Source organism: Penicillium malachiteum, assembly GCF_028827825.1.
Source record: "Penicillium malachiteum strain IBT 17515 chromosome Unknown utg000003l:1.0-4950554.0:1.0-4952489.0, whole genome shotgun sequence".
In the NCBI taxonomy this organism is placed as follows: domain Eukaryota; kingdom Fungi; phylum Ascomycota; class Eurotiomycetes; order Eurotiales; family Aspergillaceae; genus Penicillium; species Penicillium malachiteum.
The window spans coordinates 805,540-821,305 of NW_026643096.1; the positions used below are offsets into that span (position 1 = coordinate 805,540).

At 48.5% G+C, this 15,766-nt stretch overlaps 6 protein-coding genes across 6 annotated transcripts; 3 read left to right on the top strand and 3 right to left on the bottom strand.

The window, feature by feature from the left end:
- Positions 1-2,015: 2,015 nt before the first annotated feature.
- On the bottom strand, positions 2,016-3,142 carry N7483_006624 (uncharacterized protein; the record flags this gene model as incomplete). Its single annotated transcript, XM_057090061.1, has 2 exons — positions 2,016-2,798; positions 2,879-3,142. The coding sequence occupies 2 exons, from the start codon at positions 3,140-3,142 to the stop codon at positions 2,016-2,018; spliced, it is 1,047 nt and encodes a 348-aa protein (XP_056944802.1).
- Positions 3,143-4,123: 981 nt separating this feature from the next.
- On the bottom strand, positions 4,124-5,341 carry N7483_006625 (uncharacterized protein; the record flags this gene model as incomplete). Its single annotated transcript, XM_057090062.1, has 1 exon — positions 4,124-5,341. One exon carries the CDS (start codon positions 5,339-5,341, stop codon positions 4,124-4,126), a length of 1,218 nt encoding a protein of 405 aa, XP_056944803.1.
- A 2,014-nt stretch (positions 5,342-7,355) lies between these two features.
- Positions 7,356-8,324, bottom strand: N7483_006626 (alpha/beta fold hydrolase; the record flags this gene model as incomplete). The annotated part of the gene is made up of 1 exon (XM_057090063.1): positions 7,356-8,324. One exon carries the CDS (start codon positions 8,322-8,324, stop codon positions 7,356-7,358), a length of 969 nt encoding a protein of 322 aa, XP_056944804.1.
- A 1,151-nt stretch (positions 8,325-9,475) lies between these two features.
- On the top strand, positions 9,476-10,714 carry N7483_006627 (fatty acid alpha-hydroxylase; the record flags this gene model as incomplete). The annotated part of the gene is made up of 3 exons (XM_057090064.1): positions 9,476-10,203; positions 10,257-10,505; positions 10,561-10,714. The coding sequence occupies 3 exons, from the start codon at positions 9,476-9,478 to the stop codon at positions 10,712-10,714; spliced, it is 1,131 nt and encodes a 376-aa protein (XP_056944805.1).
- Positions 10,715-11,433: 719 nt separating this feature from the next.
- On the top strand, positions 11,434-13,310 carry N7483_006628 (putative RNA splicing factor (Pad-1); the record flags this gene model as incomplete). The annotated part of the gene is made up of 4 exons (XM_057090065.1): positions 11,434-12,089; positions 12,150-12,458; positions 12,518-12,994; positions 13,052-13,310. The coding sequence occupies 4 exons, from the start codon at positions 11,434-11,436 to the stop codon at positions 13,308-13,310; spliced, it is 1,701 nt and encodes a 566-aa protein (XP_056944806.1).
- A 562-nt stretch (positions 13,311-13,872) lies between these two features.
- Positions 13,873-15,732, top strand: ptcA (type 2C protein phosphatase PTC6; the record flags this gene model as incomplete). Its single annotated transcript, XM_057090066.1, has 3 exons — positions 13,873-14,026; positions 14,137-14,771; positions 14,803-15,732. The coding sequence occupies 3 exons, from the start codon at positions 13,873-13,875 to the stop codon at positions 15,730-15,732; spliced, it is 1,719 nt and encodes a 572-aa protein (XP_056944807.1).
- Between the last annotated feature and the right edge of the window lie 34 nt (positions 15,733-15,766).

Consider the following 15,766-nt stretch of genomic DNA (forward strand, 5'->3'; position numbering starts at 1 on the left):
CTCGACATCAGCGAGTCCCAGACACACCAAAGCTACCCAAAGAAAGGTCCCGTTCGCAGTAGATATCAGATGCTGTTCCACTGCATTTTGTATATCTGGTGTGCAATCATGGTTTTTCGCCAAGTCGTTGACTTTGTGACGAACATACGATTCCACAGCGCCTGAGAGAACCTTCTCATTTAATTCCCATGAAGTTTTCGTTCTGTTTTCCTGTTGAGGTGGTTCACAATCACCGGATCGTTGCGACTCGACAAAATCCATTTCACACGGGGGTTGACTGATGCGTGCTGTCTAAGAAATTCGAGGAGTCTCTTCTGATCGATGGTACACTCATCGATTGCATCAACTAACAAGTATGTGCTTCTAATGTCTGGGTCCCTGAGGATTTTCTGGAGAGCGTCACATAGCTCGAACCATCCGTTTTCATTGTCAAGGAATCTCGGTGGAATATGGGTCTTAAGTGGAGGTTGATGCTTTCCGATCATGTAGATAAGTCCTCGCAGAACTGCCGTAGCACTATTGATACGATTGTTGGTGGCTTGGCAGAAAAAGTAGGCATTTTCGTATTGTCTTGATCTGCTTGCTTTGAAAGCTCATTGATAATTCCGCAGATCAGCATCGTCTTGCCCTTGCCAGGATCACCTTTGATTCACAATAGCTGACCGTCAGCAGCGTCCTTCCAACTTCGAAAATCGTTGTGCTCGAGCACCCAGCGGTACGAATCATAGAGAAGACCGTCCTTATCTGCTTCGATTCGCTTCTTATCAAGCTCGGGACTAAGAGCCTGAAACAAAAGCAAATCATCAGTTCTTTCCCATTCGAAAATGTGATCTTGGGTCCAAATGGTACTTAGTCACGTCCCACTGACCTTCAAGTTTGAATGATTGGATTCAGTAGAATCCTTAGTACCAGTGAAGATATGACCGTTGTTTTGGCCAACTTGCAATCCATCATTGCGGTTGTTAAATGATGCTTGAAACCCCATGGCGTACCAAGTGCAAAGTCTCCGAGGTCAGCTGCGCATGGTACAACTAGAATCGAATATAAGTGAAGATTGGGCTGAAGGCCTTCCAAGGTTGAGACGCACATGCGGAAGTGGTTTCACCAGGGTGCCCATGTATCAATGTATACAGATGTAGGTAGTTCCGAGTCATCGGAAGTTCACTCCAGCACTTGAGGTGCCACAAAAAGTTGAAGGAACTTTTTGAATTATCGATCACACTATTGTAAGTGACCTTTGCCACATGACCAGGTGTATTCTTCAACTGTTAGCCCTTCAAGCTACATATCCCTTGGCGAAATCAGTAGCGGTACCAGAGCTCAGCTGGGTACTGGGTCAACGTGTCAGCATGCAATGCATGGATGACGTGGATTGCAGCCTGAGCGTGCAGTGATATGTTGCAGCTGATTCGTTTGATCAGTCTGCCAGTGAGGATAGCAGCATGAAAAGCTCCATCAATCTTCGAAACAAACAAGCCCATGACTAATCGCAGATTTGTGGAGCAAAGGATCAAGGTTGACACAGGTATATCCAATTATAAACCATCTAAATGAGATTTCTCGGAATATCATGATGACTGCTGCAGGCAAAAACCAAAAGAAACCAAAGGGTAACTCCAATGATTTGACCAATCCCTCATTTCGTAACCTGCATCCGAGTCTTACTGACTAGCTCGATCATCTGGCACTAGTTGATAGGCGCTGGGAATGGGTGAAGAATCCAGCCCACCTTTATTGCACTAATGAAAGGGAAGTTTTGAGAACAATGAACCTCAACTTTAGTTTGAAGAAAATCCAAGGTCTGAATTTGAGATAAGCTGGAAGAAAATGGATTGAAAACTTCATAAATCATTATTACATAGTAGGCTCGGGTCGAGGATGCCAAACAATCACCGTGGACAGCTACCAAAAGAAAAGAAAACAATAGAGACAATGACAGGTATAACAAGAAAACGCCGAATCAAACTCAGCCTCTTATCGAGCTCAAACCTTCCAAAATGCTAGACCTCAAGACTCTATATAGCATCCACTAGGTCGTGAGAGATATGCTGAATCTCCATATCGCGAACCCGAGTGACCACATTCTTACTAAAATCCTCAAACCAGCTATCCTTGCTCGAAAGAGTCGGAGACGGAAGAGGCTCTTGAACAGGTGTCGGTGCAGGTGTCAGGAGAGCTGCAGAAAGAGGAGCAGGGGCCATCTTAAGAATCATCGTTGATGAAACCGAAGAAATCTCTTTCTCCATCTTCAAGTCCAAGTCGAGCGGAGTCTCTTTTGGTGTTCTCAGCGATTTCACCTTCGAATCTCTCCGCGGGTTCTCCTCAGAACCCTCAGCAACCTCAGTAATACCCAAGGTCTCAATCTCAGGTTCATTACCCAGTCTAACCTTTAAGCCTTCCGACGCACGAAGTTGACGATCAAGGTCCTTCCAAGATGTACACCCTTCCTTATCTTCAGGGAAATTGTATACAACTGTACCATCTTTCCAAGCAGCGAAGAAGCAACCTGGCTGTGAGAGACTCAGGCTCACGTAGATGATCTGGCCTTGACTTCCGTAACGCAGGTAATCTGCTAGACGTGGGTATGCGGGACGGAGTTTTGAGACGATTCCTCCGGTTTGGTAGGCAACTAGCCAGGTACGGTTGATACCCATTGTAGCGAGTTGAAGAGGAGGGTTCCTGTCGCGTTGTACGCGTGAGAATAGGTGTGCGGAGACCTCGTCAGGACCTAGGAGGGTGGTTTTGTGATCGGTGATAAGGAGACCTGCGTCTTGACCGCCGTCTAGGAACCAGAAAGTCTGTCATATGTTAGGAATTGAATTATTTGGAGTTTGCAAAATTTAAACTCAGTGCTTGGAGTGGCTTGGGTTGAGCTTACCTCGACGTTTATATCGAATAGCTTTTTCCCAGATTGATAGAGTGCCTTGTCACATTGGACAATGCAGTCATATTCCTGCTGTGGATCCGTGGGGAATCTTCCATGAGGTATGATTGCCTCAATGTCATCTGCATTATCGATGATCTTCTGGTTCTCTTTGGAGATGTTCAATGTAGAGGTACGGTCTACCCCAGGCACCTCAGCGAAGACGGTGTTCTGAGGGCCGAAGTGAAAGACAAAATCGGAGGCTGTGTATTCAGGCATAATGAAGATGGTCGCTTGGGAATTGAATGAGTTTTGGAATATACATCAACCAAGATAGAGATTAAGCGGGTTTATATGTATGATCTTGAAGGCTCATGGCCCCCAGGGGCTGAAACTGACGTTGATGATATCTCCATCTTTTAGTTGTTTGACTATACTCTCACTGTCATCCATGGATATTCATCTCATCGAGACGATATACACATCTCCATACACTCGAACAATTCTTTTCAAATTCCCAGAGTTTCAAATTTATTTCAAATTTCTTAACTGATCATTGATCATCAGATAATGCGAGTAATTGTCGCTGTAACTCATTACATTGCGCGCATATGGCATACTTAGCCCCCATCTGGGGGACTCGGAGTAAGGGAGCACTAGGGCTCGGACCATTGGAGTCATCATCGTGCATGGAGCTAAGTATGCTTGGTGATCACTACTGCGGCTTAAAGCTGACCGGGTCCAGGAGATATATTCCTTCGTCTAAATTTGGCTCGATTCCTGCACATGTGGTGTCGTGCCGGAGGCCTGGAAAGAAAGTGGTTCACTACGTAGAGTAGGGCCGATATGCCAATCGATCTACAGTGGGGTAAAAAAAAAGAAAAACTTGGATCAATGGGCCAAACGCAATAGATCCAATGACTACAATTTTTCCAATGTTGTCGACCGTGTATGTGACAAATTTTACCACAAGCTCCTCAAATGTTGAAATTTTCAGCGCAATCTCCGAGTCTTCAGAGCAAAACACTCGCGACATAGCCTCAAATGCTTTGAAAATGGACACTTTCATGAACACAATGTTTACACCGAACGCCTGATCTATGATCCAAGAAAATAAAATGCACATGGTGAGGGTTGACGTAAATCGAGAAGAGACATGACGGTTCGTGGTTAAAGTAGCGTTAAGTAGGAGGTAGAGATATAGAGCGGGAGTGAGGAAGATAGAGAGAGAAGGTCGTCAAGAGATATAGTGACAAGGGCTTATGGCAGAACAACAATGGGGACGTGGTACATTGTAGGGCCAGTCAGATCGGTCGGTTCATAGACAGTGCCATGTTCTTTACGATTCGCATCTCGTAATTTCATGGCACGGTCTATCATATAGTATAACTTGGCAGCACATGGAGACTGTGACTCGTGTGAAGAATCTCCATTCACTGTTCGAGCGAGGTCATCATCATAGTCGTGCATTAAGTCCGGGGGAATGAGAGAAAACAATCCCAGGGACATATCCATATCCATGTATGGCGAGTATCTCAAGAAACAATCCCCATCCGAGGTATAGCTCCCGTGACCATCTTCTGAGGCTAATTCTAATAGCGTGTTTCCACGGTAATTGTGAAAGAATGGCTCGCTGGTCGTAATACCGATGACGAAGTCTGCATTGGCGCATGTAGCGGCCAAGGTAGACTGACGATACTCGGGTGTGAAAGCAGTATTTATAGAGCCCGGGAGGAGGAGGGCCATTCCGCGCGCAAGGAGAGGTGGGGGAGGGATGCCATCATCGGGTTGAACGTGAGGTTGCATGGTAACGGATTCGGTGACGGAAATAGTTGAGGATTTTCGAAGGGCATAGCCCATGTTATCGTTGCTGAACTCAGGCCAGCCGTTTGTAGAGGGAGGAGAGAGGGAGGGTTTGGGTTCCTCGGGGGTTGGTTCTGATTGTTCGGCGGAGATCTCTGTTTGAATCGTCTTGACCGTTGTTGCGACAGCTTGACGAGCAGCTTTGCGAAGGGAAGGAATCAACAGGTCTTTCTCTTGTTGATCATATGGCACACCCGCTGCCCAGCATGTTGCCATTCCCGCCCAAGCTGCGGGCTTAATTAAACCATTTGTGTATTTCGTGCGGATCATATCTCCCAGAGCTGAACAGGTCCCTTGTTGTGGGTATCCGCGTCCCATCACACTCACGGTTACATTAAGAACCCGGCTACTCTCCCACAGAATGAATGCATGCTTTTTCGCTTGATATGTCAACTGATCAATGGTATCTTGACTCCAATCCTCGATAAAATCCGCCTGAACTTGAAACACTGCGATATGTGGACCAAGCTCTGCAGCCAGTTGTATGAGGTCGGCGGTGTGTGTAATATGATGGGAGACCATCACACATACTGGTTGACCGCATGGAAGGCCCTTTTTGTACAATGGTAATTTCTGGATATAATCCAGAATTGGATTCATTGCTGAGCTCTCCATATTGATTGTGTGGGGGAGGAAAGGAGAATCAAGGGAGAGAGTGGGCAACTCTGGCTTTAAGATGGGCAACACCTAATGTCCACAGCGGGGCTTAAGGGGTATCCACTTAGCACAGAGCTGGGGCCATGTCAAATCATCCTTGTGGGAGAAAAAAATTGTGGAAAATTGTGGGAATAGAGTGGAATAGGTGGGAAAAAAAGGTGGACAAAAGAGAGAGATGAAGAAAAAATTAAATTATGGGTTTTCGAGTACCCGATAAAATGGACAATGCCCTTTGTCTCTCTGGTAACCAGATGGGGGCCAAGCTTGTAACTTGTATGAGCTCTAATGAAATGTAATGAGGCATTCAATTTGAATATTTTCATGAAGTTCCCGAAATCTAATGGATTTAATCAAGTTGAACACACATGTGCATGTGCAGGATGTCAAGTTAGCGGATATTTTGTGTTTTCCCCTTAACACACTGAATAGGTGGACCAAGCGAGACTGAAGGATTCGCACTAAAATCACCGTCGATCCAATAGTGAAGAAGTCAATTGTTGGAAATGATAATTGGATCGGAAACTGGGTCTCCACTCGAATTATGGCTTCTCGGATCGTCCCGTACAATAACAGAAGAAGAAATTTGGTGTAAGATGAAGAATAACCCCAATGCCAATTTAGGAATATGGTCAAAAGATATGCCAATATCACATCCACTTTAAGGGTAGTAAGAGTATCTTAGCATCTTAGGTGGGTTTATTATTCGGAAGCCCTCCGAATTGATCTCTTTTTTGATATTATTACATGAATGTACATCTCCTTGGGATGTAATTGGTCTTTCTCTCCGACTTGCATTTTCCCACGGAGTGGATATGCATTTGTGTATTTTTGCTAAATAAAAAACAAGATAAAAAACAATTAAAAAAAAATCAAGTTCCAAGCTTCCATAGCTAAGCAATTGGATCTATGCTGAAGCCGACTGGTGGCTTAGAGATGTGGTCATTGAATGGATCTTACCCAAGGTGGCTTACATGGCCTGCATTTGGGGCGTGACCCTATACCTAATTTGAAATAAAGACCGAGATTCCATCCAATAGCCTTGAAGACTCGGTGTTGGAAAATGGGAGACTTCGTCAAATTATCCAACAGAAACTAACTCAGGACCCAAGGCAATCTATCCTGGTCTTAAGTGGTCGGGGAATGCCCATAGCTCTAAACCTTTGTGGACCCCGTCGTATTGCACTGTGATGGTCCACCCTTACAAGAGAAAAAAAATGACAGGTATGATTTCCGCATGTTAAAGAATTCCGATCCTCGGAATTTCAGATGTTGGCCTATATGCCACGGTAAATCACTTTGGCCTACATCCGGGTGTACCTAGCCGACAGACTTAACGTCGTCAGCGCCCACTTTTTTCCGGGTATCTTTTATATGGGCCACCATAGAAAAGATACACGACCCCCAAAAGCTTCAAGTTGGATTCTTAATAATGTTTGGTAGTATGTAGAAAATTGTTGAATACAACTGCGGTATCCATTTGATCGTTGGCACTTTAAGTTCAAGTTAAAGACCCAACCCCCGGGGCCTCAACCGCGCTCCATTGCCGACCCCTCTTAAGATATTTGAGGCTGTACGGAGTAGTATGGATAAAACAAAGGCAAATTTCGAGTAAGGGTTTCAGATTTATAAACATTGATTTTGAATCAAGATATGCCGCGGCGCATAGAGTTCATCAACACAACTTGCGCTCCATAGAAGTGTAGACAAACACCCGTATCACGATCCTGATGGTTTGATTCGGATAGACGAATATGGAATTGAATTTATATTAGATGGAGACGGCCAAAAGAGTATGTCTATTTGAACATGGGAGACTGGTTGCATTGGTTCTTACAACTTTTCATGTCTTTTTGTCTCTCGCTTTTGGTGGAAAAGGGTGAGATGACAAAGGAAATGCCAAAAAGGAGGTCCGGGATGGCATGTCATATTTCGCACTGCCAAAATCTGGGTTCAAGATAGTGTCCAGTGACCGTTAGGTCGATAGTTGATAATCAGGTGATGATTTTCTGGAAACAGACGAAGTCCTTTGTAGGACCCAGCGTATCTCATCAGCGACGCGTTCTGGCTCTGTGATCTGAATATTATGGCCACTTTCAGTCGTGGTGGAAAAGCGCACGTTACTCGACAGATTCAGTAGTTCACGCTGGAAGGCCTCTTCACTAGCGTCCCAGCGCTCCAGGTAGTCTCGAAAAACCGCTCGCTCGGCTTCATTTCCCAACCCTTGTGCCACGCCCCGATCGTACATCCGCTCCTGGTCCCGATGCGAATTGCCCCGGAGCACACTAAGCGGCTGGCCGCAGAGGAGATCTCGCCCAAGGAGAAGTTGCTGTTTCTTGGCTAGGACGCCACGACTGACCTGCAGATAAGGCAGCTCGCGCGTGGCCTGCTGCTCGTGGTGTGAGCTAGCTTCCTCCGCCATAAGCTCTGCCCACTCGACCTCCGTTAGCTGATAATCGCGGGTCAGTCCGACGACTTCCATATAATCCAGCCCCTCTGTGACGGCTCCGATCGAGGGATCCGGCCATGTCTCGAAAAGCATCCGCTCCTGGACGGCATCCACCAACACCATCCCGCAGATCGCCTCAGGTCCGCGGGCAGCAAGAAACTCCCGCGCGAGAATTCCGCCCCAGGAATGACCGACCACTAGGTACGGGGGTGGCAGAGCCGCGGCGACAAGTAGCCGAGACAGCTCATCCACAATTGTTAGTGAGTCCGGCTCGGCGGTAGGGCATGCTTCGCTCTGACCGTAGCCAGTTCGCTCATACAGCAGCACAGATGCCTCATTCTCGAGATGTCGACACACCGCACTCCATTCTAGCGCGCTGCTGGTGATCCCTGTAAGGACTATCACAAGGGGAGCGCCGCGCTGCCGAGGAATACCTCGCAATGCGTAGCTCAAGGAGTGGGTTCCGATGTGGGCGGTATGTTGGAAGTGTTCCATGGTAGCAAGCAAAGGTTGGGGGAGGTGGAGAACTTGAAGGAAACACAGAGGAGAGCCCTGGACTCCTGGAGGGGGGGTCTTATATGACGAGTTTCCAACTTGAAGTAATTAGTTAACTAGAGTAGTGGGGAAGCTCAATGAGTCACCACAGCCTAGTCGGCACAGGCGGTCCTCCCGCTAAGGAGACCAGCGCTGCATACCGTATCGAAAACCGAAAGGTCCCCGTCCCACCCGACAGAAAGAGTACTCGAGAGAGCTAATAGGGACAGAGTCGGAGACAACATTTGAATGTCAAACAATACACTCCAGGTTTAGTAACAGGGAAGCCGTCGTGACCGTGACAGCGCCTAGTCTGAATTGCACAGCACTCCCACTGTCCCACAGCTCGTGCTCTAATGGAAGCGGGAGGTATTGTTACTCGATCGAAGGAATTGAATAGACGTCACGCTCAGTGGTAGATATGCAGAATAAAAGATAAAAATGAAAGATTTCGTCAACATAGAAGATAATTGAGCCGTAGCCGTGGGGTAGTCGGGTGAAGGCCTGTCCGATTGGAAGGGGGCCGAATTGCCTGATCTAACATAACAGCCATACCGAATTATGCATGTCAATTTCGATTAAACAATAATCACATGGTCTGAAATTCAAGGAAATGCCAGTGTCGAAATGTCAACACTGCAAATTTTCCCACTAAATTAGTCTGGATGATGTCAAGTTGGAACTTGAGTTAATAAGTGCTAGGGTCCAGGGCTAGAGGCTCAAGTTTAGGGCCGTGTTATAGTACTTAGGCCTGTTCAGATCTGTAATCCCAACTTTCAAATGCCTGTGGTGCAAGTCGGTCAGCCAAAGTCTCACTTGATGATTCAATCGTGATTTCTCGACAAATAAGATCTCCAACCCTTAGGAGCACCCATTTTGATAGTATTTCATAGTGGAAGGATCATGCGTCGTACCATCTGAGGTTGAGTTACATAGTAGAAATTCTGCCGGGGCGGACCGATTGTTTGTCACGCCACGCCTCCCCTGAATAAAATATCCCGCCACCTCCGAGAAAAGATCAACTCCGCTCACTCCCGTATTTCCACCGGTTGACCAGCGACTTGTCCTACCGTGACCATTTTACCTGCCTTTCCCTCCCATTACCCTCGAGAATGCCGGGACGGGTTTTACCAACCTTCACGGCCGCCGAGGTCGAGTCGCATAACAATGCCAAATCTTGTTACATCACAATTGGGCGCAACGTCTACGATGTGACCGAGTTTGTGCAGGATCACCCCGGTGGCGGTGACTTGATCCTGGATTACGCAGGCAAGGATGCCGCAGAGATCATGAAAGACGAGATTTCCCACGAGCACTCAGAGGCCGCCTACGAAATCCTGACCGAGTACCACATCGGCTTCCTGGGCCCGAACGGCGCCGCTTCTTCCAAGGCCAAAGCCTCTGGCGTGGAAACGAATGATGCAGACTCTGGACCCGTGTACCAAACCACCGGAATGTCGCGCGAGGAGGACCTCTCAATCGACACCGATTACACGCAAGATTTCAAGACCCATAAATTCTTGGATCTCAGCAAGCCTCTCTTCCCCCAGCTCTGGTACAGCACTTTTTCGAAGGAGTTCTACCTGGAGCAGATCCACCGACCCCGTCACTATAAGGGTGGACAGTCAGCTCCACTCTTTGGCAACTTCCTGGAACCTCTCAGCAAGACTGCATGGTATGTGGTGCCCATAATCTGGCTGCCACCCGTTTTCTACGGAACCGCAGTCGGAACAGCCGGCTTGGGCAATCCTATTGCTGCTACTGCATACTGGTTCGGCGGTGTTTTCCTGTGGTCATTGATCGAATACTTGATGCACCGCTTTCTATTCCACATTGACAAGTATGAAACCCCAGTCCCTACGATCTAAGTCTAGTTTACTGACATGTCCTCAGATGGCTTCCGGATAACCGAGTCGGTCTGACATTGCATTTCTTGCTCCATGGTATTCACCACTATCTCCCTATGGACAAATACCGACTGGTCATGCCACCCACCTTGTTCATCATCCTGGCAGCGCCCTTCTGGAAGCTGGCCCATGCCGTTTTCTTTTACGACTGGTTTGCGGCCGTGCAAGTGTTCTGTGGCGGTGTCTTTGGGTACATCTGTTATGACTTGACGCACTACTTCCTCCACCACCGCAAGTGAGTATCCCAATATCTCATGATTTCTTTTTTGAACCATGCTAATTTTATCTAGTCTCCCTCTTTACTACAAGGAGCTCAAGAAATATCACCTCCAGCATCACTATGCAGACTTCGAGAATGGATTCGGTGTCACCAGTCGATTCTGGGACCGCATTTTCGGCACTGAGCTGGAGACCCCTCCTCCCAAGGGCTCTAAGGCTCAGTAAGAAACCACGAAATCACCGTTACGTTCAGATCCTTGCATAAGTGGCAGGCTCTTCACATTCACGAATTCACGTCAAGTCCCTTGCTCTACGAAATCACAAGGAAGGGAGGATGTACATGTCTGCCCTTAACTGTGGCAATAGCGGCGTTTGGGTAATTTGTCTTTCTCATTTGTATAGGTGACTGACCTCCCTTGGATATTACGACCAAGATCCTGGAGAGTCGATTAAGCCACACTTATTCTTTCCTGTATCACTTATTAGTGCACATTATCAATTAATTCTAATGGCAATTCCAATGCCCTGTCTATATAGTCTATTTACTAATTTATGACTCCATGAGACTGATATCCCTCCAAAATAAACCAGAATACAATTTGATATTAGCCATTGCACCTCAATTGCACAAATTCCCAGGTTATTGCTCTTCCCTGGTTCTACAGTGGCGAAATTGATGCCTTAAGGCAGGAATTGTAAAAAGTTATATCCCACGTGACTACACATCACCGCTCCCAAACCGTCTTTCAAGACTCCGTTAACTCACCACCATCTTACCTGGCGCGTTCGTTCAAGACAACCCGCACAGTTTCGTAAAACCGAGCAGAGGAGTCTGGAAGTTAAACATCTTCTGTCTTTCATCCTCTTACTCAGTTCTAAGTGACTAAACTCTCTAAACCCCCATTATCATTGCAACCGCAGCCAACACACAGACCATCTCCACGATGTCCGGACTTGACGTGGAGGCTCTTCTTGAGTCAACCGCCGCCACTGTTGAAGCAACCCCCAAGCAGGATGACCATGATGATCGCTCCCGAGCTGATAACTCTGAACGTCGCGACCGTGACCGTTCCCGTGATAGACGCCGCCGCCGCGAACGCAGCCGTGATCGTCGCCGCGACCGAGATGTGGAGGGCGATGAGGAGATGAAAAGCCCGCCCAGCGAGCATGGCAGTGCTAACGGTAGCCATAGAAGCCGGAAGAGAAGCCGGAGCCGTGAAAGTGAGAGACGTCGCCCTCGTCGCGATCGCGATCGCTTTGACGACCATCGCTCTAGTGGCGACTTTTACCGTGGTGGAGGACGCGCTCACAGCCGTTCGCGCTCCCCTCATGATGATAGACATTACCGCCCCTCCCGTCGCGAGCGTGATGATGACCGACGTCCTCCTCGCCGTGAGCGCGATGCTCGTCGCCAAACCCCCCGTCGCAGCCCTAGCAAGTCCCCCGAACTTAATGAAGATGAGCGGGACAAGCGAACAATTTTCGTACAGCAACTGGCAGCTCGTCTGCGAACTAAAGAGCTGATGGCCTTCTTTGAAAAGGTTGGCCCCGTCAAGGAGGCCCAAATCGTTAAGGACCGCGTCAGCGGACGATCTAAAGGGTGAGTTGTTTTCCCTAAATAACCAGTCATAGCTTTAGCTAACACAATTCTTCCTGCCAGTGTCGGTTATGTTGAATTCAAGAGCGAAGAATCCGTACCCGCTGCCATTCAACTCACCGGCCAGAAACTTCTAGGCATCCCTATCATCGCTCAATTGACCGAGGCGGAGAAGAATCGCCAGGCCCGCAATCCCGAGGCCAGTTCAGGCCCTCAGCACTCGGCACCATTTCACAGACTCTATGTGGGTAATGTTCATTTCAGCATCACTGAAACCGACCTCCAGAATGTCTTCGAACCGTTCGGCGAACTTGAGTTTGTACAGCTCCAGAAGGACGAGACTGGTCGCAGCAAAGGTTACGCTTTTGTCCAGTAAGAAATCCCATCCATATTCTTTGGTGTCCTTGGATCAAAATCTAACATTATTCTAGGTTCCGTGATCCCAATCAGGCTCGTGAGGCCTTGGAGAAAATGAACGGGTTTGATCTTGCTGGTAGAGCCATTCGCGTTGGCCTTGGCAACGATAAGTTCACCCCGGATTCAAGCTCCACTCGTCCCCAGGGCTCCTCTGCAAGTCAACCCAGTTTCCAGGGCTCTTCCTTTTCCGGCCACGGAGGCCGCGGTGTTCAAGCCGGTGGCTCCAACAACTTTGACCGTGCCGGTGGTCGCGAATCCGAGAAAGGCACCGGCGCTAGTGCCCTAGACGATACAGATGTGGCGGGTGTAAACTTCAACAATTACAGTAGAGATGCGTTGATGAGGAAACTTGCCCGAACAGATGAACCCGAGCCTTCTGCCGACGAGCAGCAGAAGATCCTCCGACCCAAGACCGAGACTAAGCCCCTGCCTGTCAATGTGAACATGGCTAGTCGATGTGTAATGCTTCGTAACATGTTTGACGCCTCCGAGTAAGTTTTCTCATGTCTCCCTATTGAGTTATTCATTTATTAACACTACTTTAACAGAGAGGAAGGCGAAGCCTGGATCAAGGAGCTGGAAGATGACGTTCGCTCGGAGTGCGAGGAAAAATATGGTCACGTTGTTCACATCTCACTAGATCCAAGCTCTCAGGGCGACATTTACCTGAAGTTCGACCGTGTCCAGGGCGGCGAGAACGCCATCAAAGGATTGAACGGACGTTTCTTCGGCGGCAAGCAGATCACTGCCCAGCCCGTTGTGGATGCCGTCTACAGCAGTTTGTTTTCGCGTACCAAGGCCATTTAAACGCCTTCATACCCACGCGCCCGGCTCTTGTTTTCTGTACTATCTAACGTGGCACTTTCTTTTCAGGCAGATCCCTTTTGGCGTCTTGTTTTAGGCTCTTCCGGACGATTCTGCTCCTGGTAGGTGCCAATCTTCATATTGTATGCTCTATCTCCCTTGGCTCATTGCGATGAGCCTCCATACTTCCAATGATTTCTCTCTAGGAGCGTGATCTTCCCCCATCAGAAACAATCGTGAAATCAAAATAGATATTGATTGTATTTCTTCCAAGCTCTGTTCCACTTCAGGGTCCACTTTTTGACCCGTGGCGGTTCATAGCGTCGACCCGTCTTTGCTTCCACGTAGATTCATTAGATCAGATAAAAAGCTGCCCAAGTGATGAGCAATCACAATGGAAATACCATGCAGGTATAATATGGGCCCGATTATAATCTCACCATTCCTAGGCTCTATAAATAGATAAGTACTACTCGGCGCGCCTGGAGTCCGAAGCCCGCGGAGTAGATATGAATAGATATGCCGGGGCTGTCGCCTTATCTGCCGACGCTCGGGCCAAACAGCAATGTTCCCCCACGCCAACTTGAATGTCTTTTCACTTCAATCACTCCAATCACTTCTACAAACCACTCTCTCTACCACGATCCATGGGCCATTCATGATTGTCACTTCAGCGAGGCGAGTAACAGGCCGGGCCTGGGCCTTGGCCGGGTGTTACAGTAAGTGAGCTCCAATGCACGCCGGCTTATCTCCGAAACCCTCATGGAAGATCCTTATAGCATCCTCCTGGTGCTATTCAGCGTTGAAAGCTAAATATCATATTTTCTAGCAGCCCTCTCCCCTCCTCGACAATTACGATACTACAGTTCAGAAGCCCAGACATCCAATGAGCTTCCAGTCCAGAGGAAGCCGCCCCAGTTCCGCGACTACTTCGTTACCCATTTACCTTCGTCATCACTTCATCCTGATCCTCGGGGGCCGACCTCCCCATTTCACAAACTACCTCGTTCCGAATCAGTACCGCATACGGGCGATATTTCACATTCCCCAACATCGTTTCAGCCTTTGATCGACCGAGAAACGACAGTTGTGAGAATCCCGCTACGCAGTGCGAAGCATCATTTCGGAGCAGTCTCAGCCCGTGGCACCCGACCAGCAAATGAAGATTCATACCAAGCCGGCGTTATTGATATTCCTGCGTTTGCAAAGCGTCCGCCAGCATCACTGACCATCAATCGATCCTCAAGATATCCACGGGAATCCCGTGCCGCAGACACCGCCAGCGGCGACCCGCAAATATTCTACTTTGGAATCTTTGATGGCCACGGCGGAGCGGAATGCAGTACCTTCCTAAAGGAATATCTGCACGAATACATTCAAAATGCGGCCGCAGATTTTCAGGTCCAGTCTAGTCTCCGGCCCCAGCAACCTGTGAATGGAGGCGATTCGCTTCCAGTCATGCAGGTGGGAAACCGACGGCGGATCGGGGATCTAGAAAAAGAGTCTTCTCAACAGCTGGAGACGTCTAGTCGGTGGCTACTTTAAGCGATTCAAGCCACCTTACTTTTCTTACTACGGTGCTGACTCCGCAGACGCCGTATCTAACGACACGGTGTCAATCGAAGAGGTCATGGAGTTTGCATTCCTGCGCGCTGATCTAGACTTCGTCAAAGCGCAAGCAGCCAAGCGGGACGATGATATGGCCTTGGCTGAGAAGCCATTGAACGAGAACGAGATTCTTCACTCTCCCAGTCTCACCCGCACCCCGCAAATTGGCGGTCGCTCACGATTCAAGGGCGGTAGTACTGGATCTATTGCAATGATCTCTACTCCTAGCCCGACACCGTTTTGGCATCCTGCAGGTCCTTCTAGCCTTTTAGTTGCTCATGTTGGTGATACCAGAGTTCTACTCTGCTCCACAGCCACCGGCGAGGCAATCCCTCTCACTTCTAATCACCACCCATCATCGCCCATAGAAGCTGCGCGATTGCGTCGGTACGCTGCCACTTTCGTTACAGACTCATTCGGCGAGGAACGCATGAGTGGCCTTGCCAATACCCGTGCCTTTGGTGACGTGCAATCCAAGCGTATTGGCGTCTCCGCTGAGCCAGAGGTTAACCGCATCGAAATGGGACCAGCCGAGTACTCGTTCATAGTAATGATGTCCGATGGTATCAGCGGCACACTTCTTGATCAAGAAGTGGTCGATATTGTTAAGGAGGCCAGAACACCTGAACAAGGCGCTCGGGATGTGGTCAGCTTTGCCACCGAGGTCACCAAAGAAGGCGACAATGCTACATGTCTCGTTATCAGACTAGGTGGCTGGGAACGTCGTCTTGAGGGTGGTGTGGGTAGTCTGGGATCGAAGGAGTCTCGCGAGTGGCGGCGTCAGGATGCCACCGATCCGCGCAGGTCACGGACATGAGAGCTCTCCTTGAAGTTTCTAGACATGATGCCTT